Here is a 16006-nt window from a genome sequence, read left to right on the forward strand (position 1 = left end):
CTGGCGCATTGGGAGCAGTTCTGGGGGAGGAAGGACCTATACAAGCCGGACGGGTTGCACCTCAACAGGGCTGGGACCATCATCCTTGCGGGGAGTTTGCTAGTGCTGTTGAGGGTTTAAACTAACTTGGCAGGGGGATGGAAACCTGAGAGAAGATTCAGAAGGGAGAGTAACAAAGCTGGAAGTGAAGTTGGAAGGCAGCGAAAACAAAGGCCAGCAGCAAATAAGGTCAAAATAGGAAAAAATGTTACAAAGGCAAAATTAAAGGCACTTTATCTGAATGCGCGCAGCATTCGCAACAAGGTAGATGAATTGACGGCACAAATATAAGTAAATGGGTATGATCTAATTGCCATTACGGAGATGTGGCTGCAGGGTGACCAAGGCTGGGAACTGAATATTCAAGGATGTTCAACATTTAGGAAGGACAGGCAAAAAGGAAAAGGAGGTGGGATAGTGCTGTTAACAAAGGATGAGATCAATACAATAGTGACAAAGGATCTTGACTCAGAAGAAGAGATGTAGAATCAGTTTGGATGGAGCTAAGAAACAGCAAGGGGCAGAAAACATTGGTAGGAGTTGTTAATAGGCCACCAAATAGTAGTGGTAATGTAGGGCACGGTATAAAGCAGGAAATTAGAAGTGCATGTAACGAGAGTAATACAGTAATCATGGAGGACTTTAATCTACATATAGATTCGGCAAACCAAATTAGCACTAATGCTGTAGAGGGTAAATTCCTGGAATGTATACGAGATGGTTTTCTAGATCAGTCTGTTGAGGAACCAACTAGGGAACAGGCAATGAGAAAGGGTTAATTAGTAATCTTGTTGTAAAGAAGCCCTTTGGGAAGAGTGACCATAATATGATAAAATTCTTCATTAAGTTTGAAAGTGATGTAGTTCAATCCGAAACTAGGGTCTTAAATCTAAACAAAGGAAACTATGAAGGTATGAGGCGCAAGTTGGCTGTGGTTCATTGGGGAACTACATTAAAAGGTATGACGGTAGACAGGTAATGGCTAGCATTTAAAGAATTAATACATAATTTGCAACAAATATATATTCCTTTAAGGCACAAAAACCCAACAGGAAAAGTGGTCCAACTGTAGCTAACAAGAAAAATTAAAGATAGTATTAAATCAAAGGAAGAGGCATAAAAAGTTGCCAGTAAAAGTAGTAAGCCTGAGGATTGGGAGCATTTTAGAATTCAGCAAAGGAGGACTATGAAATTGATAAAGAAAGGGAAAATAGAATATGAGCGTAAACTAGTGAGAAACATAAAAACGGACTGTAAAAGCTTCTTTGGTATGTAAAAAGGAAAAGATTGGCGAAGGCAAATGTGGGTCCCTTACAGACAGAGACGGGAGAATTTATAATGGGGAATAAGGAAATGGCAGAGAAATTAAACACATGCTTTGTGACTGTCTTTACAGAAGAAGACACAAAAAACCTCCCAGAAATATGAGAGAACCAAGGGTCTAGTGAGAATGAAGAACTGAAAGAAATTACTATTATTAAAAAAAAAAGTACTAGAGAAATTAATGGGACTGAAAGGCAATAAATCCCAAGGATCTGATGATCTACATCCCAGGGTTTTGAAAGAGGTGGCTATAGAGATAGTGGATGCATTGGTTGTCATCTTCCAAAATTCTATAGATTCTGGAACGGTTCCTGAAGATTGGAAGGTAGCAATATTTAGGAAAGGAGGGAGAGAGAAAACAGGGAACTACAGACCTGTTAGCCTGACATCAGTAGTAGGGATGATACTAGAATCTATTATAAAGGATGTGATAACAGGACACTTAGAAAATAATAATAGGATTTGGCAGAGTCAACATGGATTTATGAAAGGGAAATCATGTTTGACAAACCTATTGGAGTTCTTTGAGGCTGTAACTGGTAGAATAGATAAGGGAAAACCAGTGTATGTGGTGTATTTGGATTTTCAGAAGGCTTTCGATAAGGTTCCACACAGGAGGTTGGTGAACAAAGTTAGAGCACATGGAATTGGGGGTAATATACTGGCATGGATTGAGAATTGGTTAACAGTCAGAAAACAGAGGGTAGGAAAAAACAGGTCTTTTTCAGGTTGGCAGACTGTGACTAGTGGAGTACTACAGGGATTGGTGCTTGGGCCCCCGCTATTCACAATCTATATCAATGAGGGGACCAAATGTAATATTTTCAAGTTTGCTGATGACACAAAAATAGGTGGGAATATGAGTTGTGAGGAGGATGTAAAGAGGCTTCAAGGGGATATAGACAGGCTAAGTGAGTGGGCAAGAACATGGCAGATGGAATATAATGTGGAAAAATGTGAAGTTATCCATTTTGGTGGGAAAAACAGAAATGCAGGGTATTTTTTAAATGGTGAGAGATTGGGAATTATTGATGTTCAAAGGCACCTAGGTGTCCTTTGTACATGAGTCACTGAAAGCTAACATGCAGGTGCAGCATGCAATTAGAAAGGCAAATGGTATATTGGTCTTTATTACAAGAGGATTTGAGTACAGGAGTAAAGGTGTCTTACTGCAATTATATGGGGCCTTGGTGAGACCCTACCTGGAGTATTGTGTACAATTTTGGTCTCCTTACCTAAGAAAGGATATACTTGCCATAGAGGGAGTGCAACGAAGATTCACCAGACTGATTCCTGGGATAGCGGGATTGTCGTATGACGAGAGATTGAGTAGACTAGGCCTGTATTCTCTAGAGTTTAGAAGAATGAGAGGTGATCTCATTTAAGTATACAAAATTCTTACAGGGCTCGACAGGGGAGATACAGGGAGGATGTTTCCCCTGGCTGGGGAGTCTAGAACCAGGGGTCACAGTCTCAGAATATGGGGTCGGCCATTTAGGACTGAGATGAGAGAAATTTCTTCACTGAGAGGGTGGTGAATCTTTGGAATTCTCTACCCCAGAGGGCTGTCATTGAGTACATTCAAAACAGAAATCGATAGATTTCTAGATATTAAAGGCATCAAGGGATATGAGGATAGTGCAGGAAAATGGTGTTGAGATAGAAGATCAGCCATGATCTTGTTGAATGGCGGAGCAGGCTCGAGGGGCCGGATGGCCTATTCCTGCTCCTATTTCTTATGTTCTTATATTGGATAGGATAAAAATAGTTAAAGAGGAGGTACTTAAAAGATTGGCAGTACTCAAAGTAGAAAAGTCCCCCGGTCCAGATGGGATGCATCCTAGGTTACTGAGGGAAGGGTGGAAATTGCAGAGGCTCTGGTCACAATCTTCCAATCCTCCACAGATATGGGGATGGTGCTGGAGGACTGGAGAATTGTAAATGTTGCACCCCAGTTCAAAAAAGGGGAGAGAGATAAACCCGACAAAAACAGGCCAGTCAGCCTAATGTCAGTGGTGGGGAAACTTTTAGAGACAATAATCCGGGACAAAATTAATTGTCATTTGTAAAAGTACAGGCTTTCTCAAGGGCAATTAGAGATGGGCAATAAATGCTGGCCTCGCCAACGACGCCCACATCCCATGAACGAATAAAAAAAAAGGCTAATAAATGAGAGTCAACACTGATTTGTTAAAGGAAAATTATGCTTGACTAATTTGCTTAAGTTCTTTGATGAAGTAATGGAGAGGATTGATGAGGGTAGTGCAATTGATGTTGTTTATACGGATTTTCAAAAGGCATTTGATAAATTACCACATAATAGACTTGTTAGGAAAATTAAAGCCCATGTGATTAAAGGGACAGAGGCAGTGTGGATACAAAGTTGGCTAGGGGACCGAAAGCAGGGAGTAGTGGTGAACGGTTGTTTTTCAGACTGGAGGGAAGTATACAGTGGTGTTCCCCAGGGGTCAGTATTTTTGATATATATTAATGACCTGGACTTGGATATAGAGGGTATAATTTCAAAGTTTGCAGATGACATGAAACTCGGAAATGTAGTAAACAATGTGGATGATAGTAACAGACTTCAGGAGGTCATGGACAGACTCGTGAAATGGGCAGACACATGGCAGATGAAATTTAATGCAGAGAAGTGTGAAGTGATGCATTTTGGTAGGAAGAATGAGGAGAGGCAATATAAACTAAATGGTACAATTTTGAAGGGTGTACAGGAACAGAGAGACTTGGGGGTGCACATACACAAATCTTTGAAGGTGGCAGGACAAGTTGAGAAGGCTGTTAAAAAAGCATATGAGATCCTGGGTTTTACTAATAGAGGTTTAGAGTACAAAAGCAATGAAGTTATGCTAAACCTCTATAAAATACTGGTTAGGCCTCAGCTGGAGTATTGTGTTCAATTCTGGGCACATACTTTAGGAAGGATATCAAGGCCTTAGAAAGGGTGCAGAACAGATTTAGTAGAATAGTACCAGGGAGGAGGGATGAGGGACTTTAGTTATGAATGTTTTTGACAGAGTAAATAAGGAAAATCTGTTACCAGTGGCAGAAGGGTTGGTAACCAGAAAACACAGATTTAAGGTGATCGGCAAAAGAGCCAGAGGCGACATGAGGAAAGTTTTTTATGCAGCGAGTTGTTGTGATCTGGAATACACTGCCTGAAAGGGTGGTGGAAGCAGATTCAATAGTAACTTTCAAAAGGGAACTGGATAAATACTTGAAGGGGAAAAAAAATTACAGGTCTGTAGGGAAAGAGCAGTGGAATGGGACTAATTGGATAGCTCTTTCAAAGAGCCAGCACAGGCATGATGGTCCGAATGGTTTCCTCATGTGCTGTACCTACTATGATACTATGATAAGTCTCTGGAGTAAGGCTTTAAACCCACAACCTTCAGTAGTACCACTGAGCCAAATATATTAGATCGCATCTGCAATATGGGTATTAAATAAAACCTGGCCTGCAGCTATCAATCAGAAACTGGTATCTGCGTGATGTGATGTGTAGTCAGGAGACTGGAAGCTATACTGCTGCATGAAAAGTGCTACAGGTGATACTGAGTCAGAAGCAAAGCAATTCTGCATATACACTTTACAGGTGGCTACTGTTTTACGTGGACAGAAATACTCACTTTTTAACACTAAAAATGTTCCATACAAAGTATTGAAAGTTCTTGATGTTCCATCAGGGCATTTTTAAAGTGTGCCTTTACTGGAGTCTTACTACACCCAGTGTGAACTCAAACTGATGCCAGGTGGCGTCTTGAAGAGGGTCTAACCTCATTTGGCTTCAGTGTGACTCCTGAGTTATGCTGCTACTTTCATGTCAATACGCACACATAACCTTTTTGTATTGTTGTAAATAAGGCATTATATCTGCACCTTAGTCTATATGTATTTGATGTTTGTTATTTTCATGATGCACTGTCGTTTAAGTGCCTTAAACAGTCATGGTGTACTCACCTTAAACTGTCATTGAAAGCTTCCATTCCAAACTTCGATGGAAAGTATCCTCCGCCACTCAGAGCTAATCGACCAAGCACACTGCTTACGTTCACTATTCTTCCTCTGGCTTTTTTAATCAGAGGTAGCAATTTTAATGTCACTTCAATAGGTCCTAATAAATTAACCTCAATAGGTTTTCTGAAATGTTCAATTCTTAACCAGTCTATGGGACAGAGTATTCCAGATATTCCAGCATTGTTTATCAAGCCCCAAAGACCTGCAGGAACAAATTAGGACAACTGTACATATATAACAATAACTTATACTTATATAACACCTTTAACTTAGAAAAATGTCCCCATGTGCTTCACAGAGGCATGACAGAAAATTAGTTTAATTTATAGTTTATGCCTGTGAATAAAACACTTATCTACATAAATAAAAAAATTGAATAATTATGATATTAATAATCTCTTAATTAAGGTTCAGTATAAAAATAATATGGGGCTGAACTGACTATGAGTAGATACAGTAATGTTTATTGTGTCTGTGCTGGGTTAGTTGATCTGAGCTTGGGATGGAAAGTAGGGTGCTACAGGTCTCAGTATCAGTGGAATAGGGAAGAAGGGAAGATTCACACTCCTGGCCATTATCCAACAACCCCTACTGGAAGTGTAAGTGAACAAAACGTGATGGGATTATTGGGCCCATTAGCATTTCCTAAAAATTCTTAGCCTAGATATTCCACATTTGTGGAATTGTGGCAAATATTTAATGTTGTTGGACTTCCACCTGCCACGAAGGTGTACCCCTGATACTGGATGAGTTTCCAGCCTTGGCGTCATTTGCTGGGGAGTCTGCCTGGAGTAGGGGCAGATATTTGCTATGGGAGACAGTGCTGCCAGTGTAAACTGATTGGCCCCTAAATTTATGCAATCAATGACTCGGTGATCAACTGCATAGGATTTTGGAGCATTGAAATTTAAATGCCCCTTTACCATCCATAGAATCATAGAATCATAGAAGTTTACAACATGGAAACAGGCCAATCGGCCCAACATGTCCATGTCGCCCAGTTTATACCACTAAGCTAGTCCCAATTGCCTGCACTTGGCCCATATCCCTCTATACCCATCTTACCCATGTAACTGTCCAAATGCTTTTTAAAAGACAAAATTGTACCTGCCTCTACTACTGCCTCTGGCAGCTCGTTCCAGACACTCACCACCCTTTGAGTGAAAAAATTGCCCCTCTGGACCCTTTTGTATCTCTCCCCTCTCACCTTAAATCTATGCCCCCTCGTTATAGACTCCCCTACCTTTGGGAAAAGATTTTGACTATCTACCTTATCTATGCCCCTCATTATTTTATAGACTTCTATAAGATCACCCCTAAACCTCCTACTCTCCAGGGAAAAATGTCTCAGTCTATCCAACCTCTCCCTATAAGTCAAACCATCAAGTCCCGGTAGCATCCTAGTAAATCTTTTCTGCACTCTTTCTAGTCTAATAATATCCTTTCTATAATAGGGTGACCAGAACTGTACACAGTATTCCAAGTGTGGCCTTGCTAATGTCTTGTACAACTTCAACAAGACATCCCAACTCCTGTATTCAATGTTCTGACCAATGAAACCAAGCATGCCGAATGCCTTCTTCACCACCCTATCCACCTGTGATAGCAATGCTGGGCAGTAAGCATGAACAGATATCCAGCATTGTTATGGTGCAAATGACAGAAAATACATCAGTAGATATATTTCCATCATTTACATATTACTGCAATCAGTCTGTCCATGTATAGGCAGGTGTATTGTACATTCCCCTGTCACTTGTTGCAGGAAATCCCAGGGGCAATGAGGGTGAGCAGGGCTAGCAGGCCAGCTCCCATTGCACTTCCCACTCAAATTACACTGGGGAGCCGACTTAACTCGATTGGAAAATCTCAGCTATTATCTTTTTTGTGGATGCACGATAAAGACAGGGTTGGGTCCTCTATTGTCCACATGACTAAGCAAATTGCTGACACTCACTATCCAGGCTCACGCATGAACTGTGATCACTTGTGAGGTTCTGAATGGCCAGAACCACAGCCATGAGTCAGGAGAATGGATATAAGCAGTGAGAATGGGCGGCAGGCGGTAGGAGGGCACCGCTGGCGATCTGAAGGAACAGTCCCTGGCACTCAGGTAAGTGGTAGGGAGGAGGGGGTAGGGGTCGGGAAGATCTCACCATTGGAGAAGGGGCAGGGGCAGCCCAAGGTTTCCTTTTGGGTCTGAAGGAGCACTCCTGCTCTTCCTGGCCTGCAAGGAAACTAAAAAACATTAAATCCACTTACCTTTCTGGAACTGGCTCCTCTTTCTGCCAGGTTGGCCTGAGGAGGGGAAAGACACAATGGCTTCCCCATGCAAGCCTCTGGTTAAAATTGTAGTCGGGCCCCAATGACGTCAATCTGCAGCCACAAAAAAAAGAGATCCACAGGAGGATGGAAAGAGGCCTCAGGGACTGGAAGCATTGAGGAGGGAGTCCCAAGGTCTGCTAGCACTGGAAAGGGAGTCCCAACGCCTCATAACACTGGAAGGGGAGTCTCAGGATGTGGGGAAGAGTTAACTGGGTCTAAACATTGGGGTGAGGCAGCCCAAGGAGAATGTGGTGAGCTGGGTGGAGTGGTGACCAGGAACAGGTCAGGCAGCATGGCAAGAAAGTATGGGTAGGGAGGCTGAAATACAGGATTGGGTCACAACAGATGACAATCCCTCACTCTCTCATTCATTCTCTCACACTTCTTGAGGTGGATATTAACCATCCCTGCCGAGCAGGAAACAGGCAGTAGCAGGTTGGTTGCCTGTCTTAGACCCTGCCTGATTTTCCTTTTCATTAACTTCAATTGAAAAATCAATCGGGCAGGATGTAAGACCAGCGGTCAACCATCTACTACACCTTTCCTGGCCAGCACAAACAGTTAAAATCGACCCCCTGTCTCTCACTTGCTCTTGTTCTCTCTCTCTCCCCACAATGGCCCAATGACATCATCGGGCCCCTATTTGGAAATTTAAAAGGACCCCGCTGCCTTCCGGCAGGTGTCCCTTGCACTTGCTTAGAAGAGCAGGTCAAGATCACAACCCGCAGGAATGCAGCGGAATCAGAGCGGGTAAGTTGCACGGGCGAGCATGGTTAAAATCAGCCCTTTTATCTTTATTTGTCTCTCTTTCTGTATCTTTCCTTTTGCGCTCTGTCTCTGTCTCTCCCTGTATTTCTTCATTTCTCAGCATTTGTCTCTCTCACCTCCTTCCCTTGTTCTACTTCTCTGCCCTTGTTTGCCTTTTCTCTCTCTCTCATTCATTTTCTGCTTCTCTCTCTTGCCTTTTCTGCTTCTCTCTCTCCAGCCTCGGTCTCCTTCATTCTCCTTTTCTGTTTCTCTCCCTTTCTTTGGGTTGGAGTAAGTGGAAGAGTTCTGGCCAGACAACAGGTTAATAATGATCGCAGGAACGGGGCTGGTTCAGCCATGGCTACAGGCCCATCGTCAGGAGACACTCCAACGGGACCATGGAAACTTCTTAATTTGAAAGGGAATTAATAAAAAAATTAAAATATATAAAAAAATTTAAAAGTAAACTCAAAAGAAGATTCTGGAGGAAGCTGGAAAAGGTTAGCGGCCTCGTTTTAGTAAGCCTCAGGCAGGAGGTGCTGTCATGCATAGCATTAATTACCTTGGGAATGAAAATTTGGAGCTGGTAGGACTTAATCAAAAGGTAAGTATATGGTAAGTATAGACATGTATAATTTAGGACTGGCAGAAAAGTGTGATGGAAATAGGCACGACAGGAAAGTGTTACAGAACGTAAGTGGGACACTAACAGGAAGTATGCACAAATTCAAAACTTTTAAAATATATTATATGTTTTTCTTCTAATTATCCTCCAATTAATTATTTTTTTATAAATTGTAACTTTTTCATTATCCAGCAAATATTATATTATACTAAATATGTATGAAAAGTAGATGTATATATTACTTTTTAAAAATCTTACTAGTAAGTAGCTACAGGAATCTTTTGCATTGCACTTACCACTATTTCCCACCTCCACCTTGATCTGGTCAGTTGCATTCTCGATGCTATCTGATTTTGTAATATCCAACGGGATTGTTTTCAACCTGCCTGAGGTTTCCTTCTTTAAGTCTTGAGCTCCTTCCTCAGTCAGGCACCCAGCAAGTACTCGAAATCCACCAATATCAAGGACTTTTGCAGCCAAATTTCCAAAGCCAGTATCACACCCAGTGATGAACACATACTTGTCTGAGAGCTTTTCAATTTTAAGTTTGTCTCGCATCCACCAGCACAGAAACCAGATTAACAAGAAGCCCAGAATGTATGCAAACATGTCCCAGTGACTATATAGGGAATGATGAGAAACTGAAAACACAAAAGTAACTTAGAAAATTACCTTTAAAACCAGGAACAACACTGACACTGTGTGTAATAAAAAGCATTTTGTATGATACGCCCAGGTAATTGCCTAATTAGGACTCGATTCTTTTATGATGTGTGTAATCCATTCTAGTACATTCACACGTAAACAATAGGATCTACTGGCACTGTAAATGAATCTTCCAATCATTTATTATTCAATTTCCTGTTATACCATAAATATGATTCTTGTAAAGTATAGCACTTGTAGAGTTCAGTGAGTATGACCACTGACTCTTCTAACCTCGATTATCATGTTTAAAATGGCAGCTGGATACATGCTGATCTCTTGCAATCACTTACTATGATTCCCACTGCTGGGGAAAACACTAAAATTAGAAATTGTTTCTTATATTGTACAAAAAATCTATTTCATTGTCATCACTAGATGCCGATACAAATATCCACACATTTTAAAATTCAATGGGCAGGATTTTGCTGTGAAAATAACAGTGAAGCCACCGTTATTTATGTGCAAATCGCACAGCAACTGCGAAAATCCGGAACTTGCTGTCTGAGATGTGCTGCCCCTCCATAAGCTGCAGGAAAACAACATCTCGCTGTCTGGCTCCCCATTCAAATATATTGAACGGCGTGAAGTTCCTGTACTGAAGTCGTAGATAGGGACTACACTCTCCACAAAAAGTTAGGGCTTGTCGATTCCAGTCTAAGTACCCTTTTAACGGTTTGATATGTCATAATTACTGCCAAACTCTCTGGCACTGAAAATTAACTTCTAAAAGTGTGGGGTCTCATTCCTTCAGCTTTTAATTATTGTTGGAGATTTAACAAAAATTTAAGTAACATTTTTTTTTACTTTTTCTTTCTGTCTCTCTTAATCCAATCTTTCTTTCCCTCTCATTATTTCTCTTTCTGTGCCTGATTTGACATTGAATTCACTATACTAACTCACACTTCCTGGTTCAGACTCTGTGCGGCTCATTAACGATTCTGCAACCTGATTGGGAGATACGCAGCTGCTTGTCCTGTTCACATAGTTCCCAGATGCCCTGTAGAGGGGGCTGCTTGTTTGGATCTCTCTAATTTACAGTAACTTGCCGTGCAAATCCCCATAGAGAGTCTACGGGCAAGTGTAAGTCTGATGAATGGCTAACGCCATTCGTTCGCTGCTCACAGCAAAATGGGGCCAATATTTCAGGGTTATGGATCCAAATTCTGCACATTGTACAGCTGGATCAATGAGCTTTTCAACTAGTTAAGTGATTGATTAGATACTTGTGAAGCGCTAAAGCATCACTATTACAGGCATATTGGGCCGGAAATTAGGCTGAGCCGCAAACACACATCGCCCGTTGCTCGTAAGTAACTAATTCACCCACAAACTTTTTGCAGGCTTCTGGGCGCCAACTTGCTTTAATTGAAAGCTGCAAGAAGTACTCCCGGGCTTCTCTGAGCTGTGAGAGGAGGAAAGGATCACTATGTCCCCATCACCAACAGCTTGAAGCAAGCCACGCTGTGAGAACCAGGAAGTGAAGCTCATTCACGAACCGCGCAGACTAGGTACCAGGAAGTGTCAGATAAATTAGTAAATGTACTATAAAATCAGATAGAGAAAGTGAAATAAAGAAAGGGTAAGATTAAAAGACTGAGATAAAAGACGCAGAAAGAAAAAGTAAAAAAACAAAAATTTTAAATTAATTTTTTTTTTAAATGTCCAAAAACTATTAAGATTGGAGCCATGATGTGGAGATGCCGGTGATGCACTGGGGTTGACAAATGTAAGGAATCTTACAACACCAGGTTATAGTCCAACAGTTTTATTTGAAAATCACAAGCTTTCGGAGGCTTTCTCCTTCGTCAGGTGAACTGACGAAGGAGAAAACCTCCGAAAGCTTGTGATTTTCAAATAAAACTGTTGGACTATAACCTGGTGTTGTAAGATTCCTTACATTTATTAAGATTGGGAGTTATGAGACTTCACATTTTTAAAAGATAATTTTCAGTGCCAGAGAGGTTGTTTGGCAGTCATTAATACCTTACCACGCTGTTAAAAGTTAGTTCAGATCTGCTGTAACTCAATTTTTTTCTGGCAACATTAGTTAGTTTCCAGCTGAGCAAGAGAGCAAGTTCGCGTTGGTCCATTGATTCCTGCCTGTGATATTTCTTTAACACGAAGCTGTCAGATCAGCAGGGAATCAGGACGAGCAAGTGCCCAAATTCTGCGTTTGACTGCGCACGTGCGGTCACTGGAACTTGCTCTTCGATTGGCCCATTAATAACAGTGAGCGCTGTTAGGCTCACCATTATTTTACGAGCAATTTCCAGCCAATTATGATGGACTGATATTTTTCCATTCCCACTAACAAAATTTCATTCTCAGGAAATGTGTGTTTCAAAACAGCGTGTTCCCACGGTTTAGTTAACAGGCTGTAAATTGTCAAGAAAAGTTGACAATTGTTTTTCTGAATGCAAGCAAATATAGCATTAATTGCCTTCTCAAAGAACTCCAGTAGATTCATTAGACTGAACTTTTACTTCTAATAATGTCAGGTAGATATGCTGGAGGACAAGCACAATGATGTGTGATCAGATAACACTATAAGAACTATTAGGGCCATCTACACAAATTTGTGTTTTTGGGACTTGACTTAAGGTTTAAACTACCCCTCCCCCACTACCAATGAGGGTTGAGGGATTACAAGAACAGTACTGTGACTTTTATACTAAGTGACTGAGCAGAAAAGATCAGCCACACTCAGTGCATACTCTGGGTTTACAGGTCACAAACTTCCAAGTGAAACGACAAAAACAATTCCAAGAGTCTAAAAAAAAATTTGCAAAAATATTAAGAAGTAAGACTGAAAGTGAAAGATGCTGCAAGGATAAAGTTGTGAAAGTCACAGATTTATATTAAATACAATAATGGAATCGCACTGGCAAGTTTTATAAAGATAATTAATTGTTCCTTTCTCAAAGAGTGACAGTGATTCATGTGCACTCCACAATGCACACTTAAAGAATTTTGCCACAAACACAAGAACATGGGTGGTGGGAAGGGAATTCTTCCTTTACAAAAAGATGGAAGAATGCCTATTTATCTCTGTATTTAACGACCTGCTGACAAAATTACAGAAAACGCACAGCTTCGACATATGCTGAGCACATTAGAGAGGGGCATGCAGGTAACCAACCTACATCAAGTACCCATTCTTGTAATTTTTTGTCCCTAAATTTTTCAAGCGTTCTGACAACAGGTAATTTGCCAGGCTCCGCAACATCATAGCGTTGAATGTGTTGGCTGCAGAAATGTACTATCAGGAGTGTTAGTCTTGGCTCAGTGGTAACATTCTTCCTTGTCAGTAATACATCATGGGTTTGAGCCTCACACTGGCCACTTGAGCATACAATCTAGGCTGACACTTCAGTGCAGTACTGAAGGACTGCTGTACTGTTGGAGATGCTGTCTTTCAGACAGGACGTTGAGCTGAGGGCTCCCCTGCCTGCTCTGGTAGATGTAAAAAACATCTTAGAGCACTATTCAAAGAATTCATTAAGGTTGATCAAGTACGACTTTCCCTTCTGAAATCCATGCTGACTATTCTTCATTATATTTTCTTTTTTAGATGTTTTTCTATTACATTTTGAGTAAAGATTCTATTATCTTTCCTACCACCGACTTTAAGCTAACTGATCTATAATTCCCTGAATTTGTTCGATTTCCCTTTTTAAATATAAGAATAACATTAGTTGTCCGCCAGTCCTCTCACACTATTCCCTTTTCTAATTAATTTTTATATATATGCAATATATGAGGGAGAAAGAAATAGAAGGATATGCTGATAGTATTAGATGAAGAGGGGTAGGAGGAGGCTCGGGTGGAGCATAAGCACCACCATAGACAAGTTGAACTGAATGGCCTGTTTCTGTGCTGTAGACTCTATGTAGCCCAGCAGCAAGCACCAGCCCATTCTGAGAAAGATTTAGAGTTAGCATAAGGGGCACTGGATGAAATGCACAGCTTGAGTGAGGAGGAATAAGTGCAAGTGGTAGCTGAGAATCAGGAAGAAGTTGGTAAGGAGACCAGCTCCTGGCTACCCTCAGATTATGAGCTCTGGGATTGGTGTCATCCAGGACCTGCCAATAAGAGAAGGCTGCTTTCTAAATATCATCAATTTATAGAGTCCTTTGACAGTCTGTAAAGAAAACTGCAAAGTATGATGGTCACTTCGGAGGAGTCTATTTCTCATATCTGTGAAGCGATATTTGATTGCTTCACAGAGCGTAGTCCACCCTGGAACAGGTGGCATCTGCAGGGAAGTCCATTTAACCAAGGTCCCTAGTACAGCTAAGATTTCTCTCATAACTGGCATTACTAATGATATAGAGACTGTGCTCTGATATCTATGATTTGGTTCTGTCTGGGTTCATTATGCTGGTGAAACATCTGGATAGGACTCTGACCCGAAAGATCCGCTTCCATGCAGATGACGGGACATGCTGAAGGAATTCCCAGCACCAGGGGTATGGCAAGAGTAGGCATGGAAGAGGGACCATTCATGCCACCCAGGCAGCCCATTCAAATAACCCACACACAGCCAGAAAGTGAACAGGCCCAGACAGCCACCACAGTAGGAGGGGTTATGCCTGCAGTTACAGGAACATCTTCTAACCTGTTGAAAGAAATAACAAGCTACACTGTCCCAGGCAAACCTTGGGGACATCCAGCAGTCAGTCACTTCACTTGGTTCTCTACTAAACATTGACACATTTGCTGGCTATGATGGTGCTCCAGTGGACATGGCAACTCCTAGTCTCAGTCTCTTTGTCCCCTTCATCCTTAACAGCTGCCTGACCCTCCTTTTTGCCCTGCTGCATGGTGAGTTCTCTTCTGATAGCCATTTACTGAATGCAGCACAATATTTTATAATTTTGGAGACCTGTTCAGAACTGTACAGCTGCATGCTCCCCCAAACCGATCCAGATAGCTAAATCTTTACATAGTATTTACAGAAGCAGGCCATTCAGCCCAACAGGTCTATCAACATAGGGCAGTTTGAGCAGTCCTACTGTCGGCTCTATTTGTGCAGCCATGAGCATCATTATATTTTATTTCTGCTGCAGTTATTGGATTCTATGCTGATGCCTTCAGCCACAGCTCGATAGGGTATCCCTGATTGCTAAGCAACCACCTGGATCGAAACTGCCTTGAAATAATGGTGAAATTGTAAACTGCTAAAGAATAATTGCATTGTAGCAGCTTCCACACTACCTGGCATCTATCTACATGATGCTCAATACATCGTGCACGCTGTTGGATTGAAGGTCTTTCCTATTTACAAACGCCATTGTAAGGGTGCAAGAAGTCCATATGGTCACATCTATTGATGAAGCCTTGCACCTTTGGAAAACCAGCCACTGTAAAGAGGTGAAAAGCCCTTTTTTGTTGATGGTCATTATCACTAGGAAAAATAATAAAGTCCTTGGCCCTAGCAAACAATGTATGCACTGCATTCTGGCCGATCTGACATCACCTGAAGTGGCCGAAAAGGAGCTAGTAACATTGAAGTTCAAGGCATGTGTGACTTCACTGCCATGGGCAGGGCTATCCTTGTTGTGAAGGAGGCTTTCCATTACCTGTCAGAGCTTATAGGAACAGGAGTAGGCCATTTAGCCCCTCGAGCCTGTTCTGCCATTCAAAGAGATCATGGCTGATCTGTGACCTAGCCCCATATCCCTTAATACCTTTGGTTAACAAAAATCTATCAATCTCAGATTTAAAGTTAACAATTAACCTTGAGTTTCAATACATCCCCACCAGGTCTATTAAAATGCTACCAACAAATCAGCTAGCTCAATCACAGAAGCCTGGTGCGGAAAATAGAAATAAAAATACTAGTCCAGTTCGGAGTGCTCTTATAAAGTTAGGATTAGTAGCTGGGTTAAAGATGAGAGAATGTCTGCTGATACAATTCTCTCTGCTATAATTGAAGCAGCCTTTATCAATTAGATTCTAATGTGAATGTTAACCTCTCAAAACACTGTAATTAAAAAAAAACAGAACATTAGCAGAAACATGGCCTATTAGAAACATGGCTTGTTAGAAACATGAACTATTATGCAGAAGAGTAGGCATTCAAGACTATAACAGGTAAATAACAGAAAAGAGCACACACTGGGCATGTCACAGAACTATGGATAATGTCAGCATAAGGTATGACCTGCTAAAAGATCAGCAAACAGCAGATGATAGAATAAA

General features: G+C 41.3%; 1 protein-coding gene across 2 annotated transcripts in view; it reads right to left on the reverse strand.

Moving 5' to 3' along the window:
* LOC137323627 (dehydrogenase/reductase SDR family member 9-like) overlaps positions 1-16006 on the reverse strand; it is a 31954-nt gene that overhangs the window by 11316 nt on the left and 4632 nt on the right. For both annotated transcript variants that reach the window (XM_067987330.1, XM_067987329.1), the window contains exons 2-3: positions 9391-9735; positions 5341-5599 (exon numbers count right to left, since the gene is read on the reverse strand). In XM_067987330.1, the coding sequence (XP_067843431.1) occupies positions 5341-5599; positions 9391-9703 (572 nt within the window). In that variant the 5' untranslated portion in view covers positions 9704-9735. The remainder of the gene's footprint in view (positions 1-5340; positions 5600-9390; positions 9736-16006) is intronic.

The sequence above is a fragment of the Heptranchias perlo genome, chromosome 7 (genome assembly GCF_035084215.1).
Source record: "Heptranchias perlo isolate sHepPer1 chromosome 7, sHepPer1.hap1, whole genome shotgun sequence".
Lineage (NCBI taxonomy): Eukaryota > Metazoa > Chordata > Chondrichthyes > Hexanchiformes > Hexanchidae > Heptranchias > Heptranchias perlo.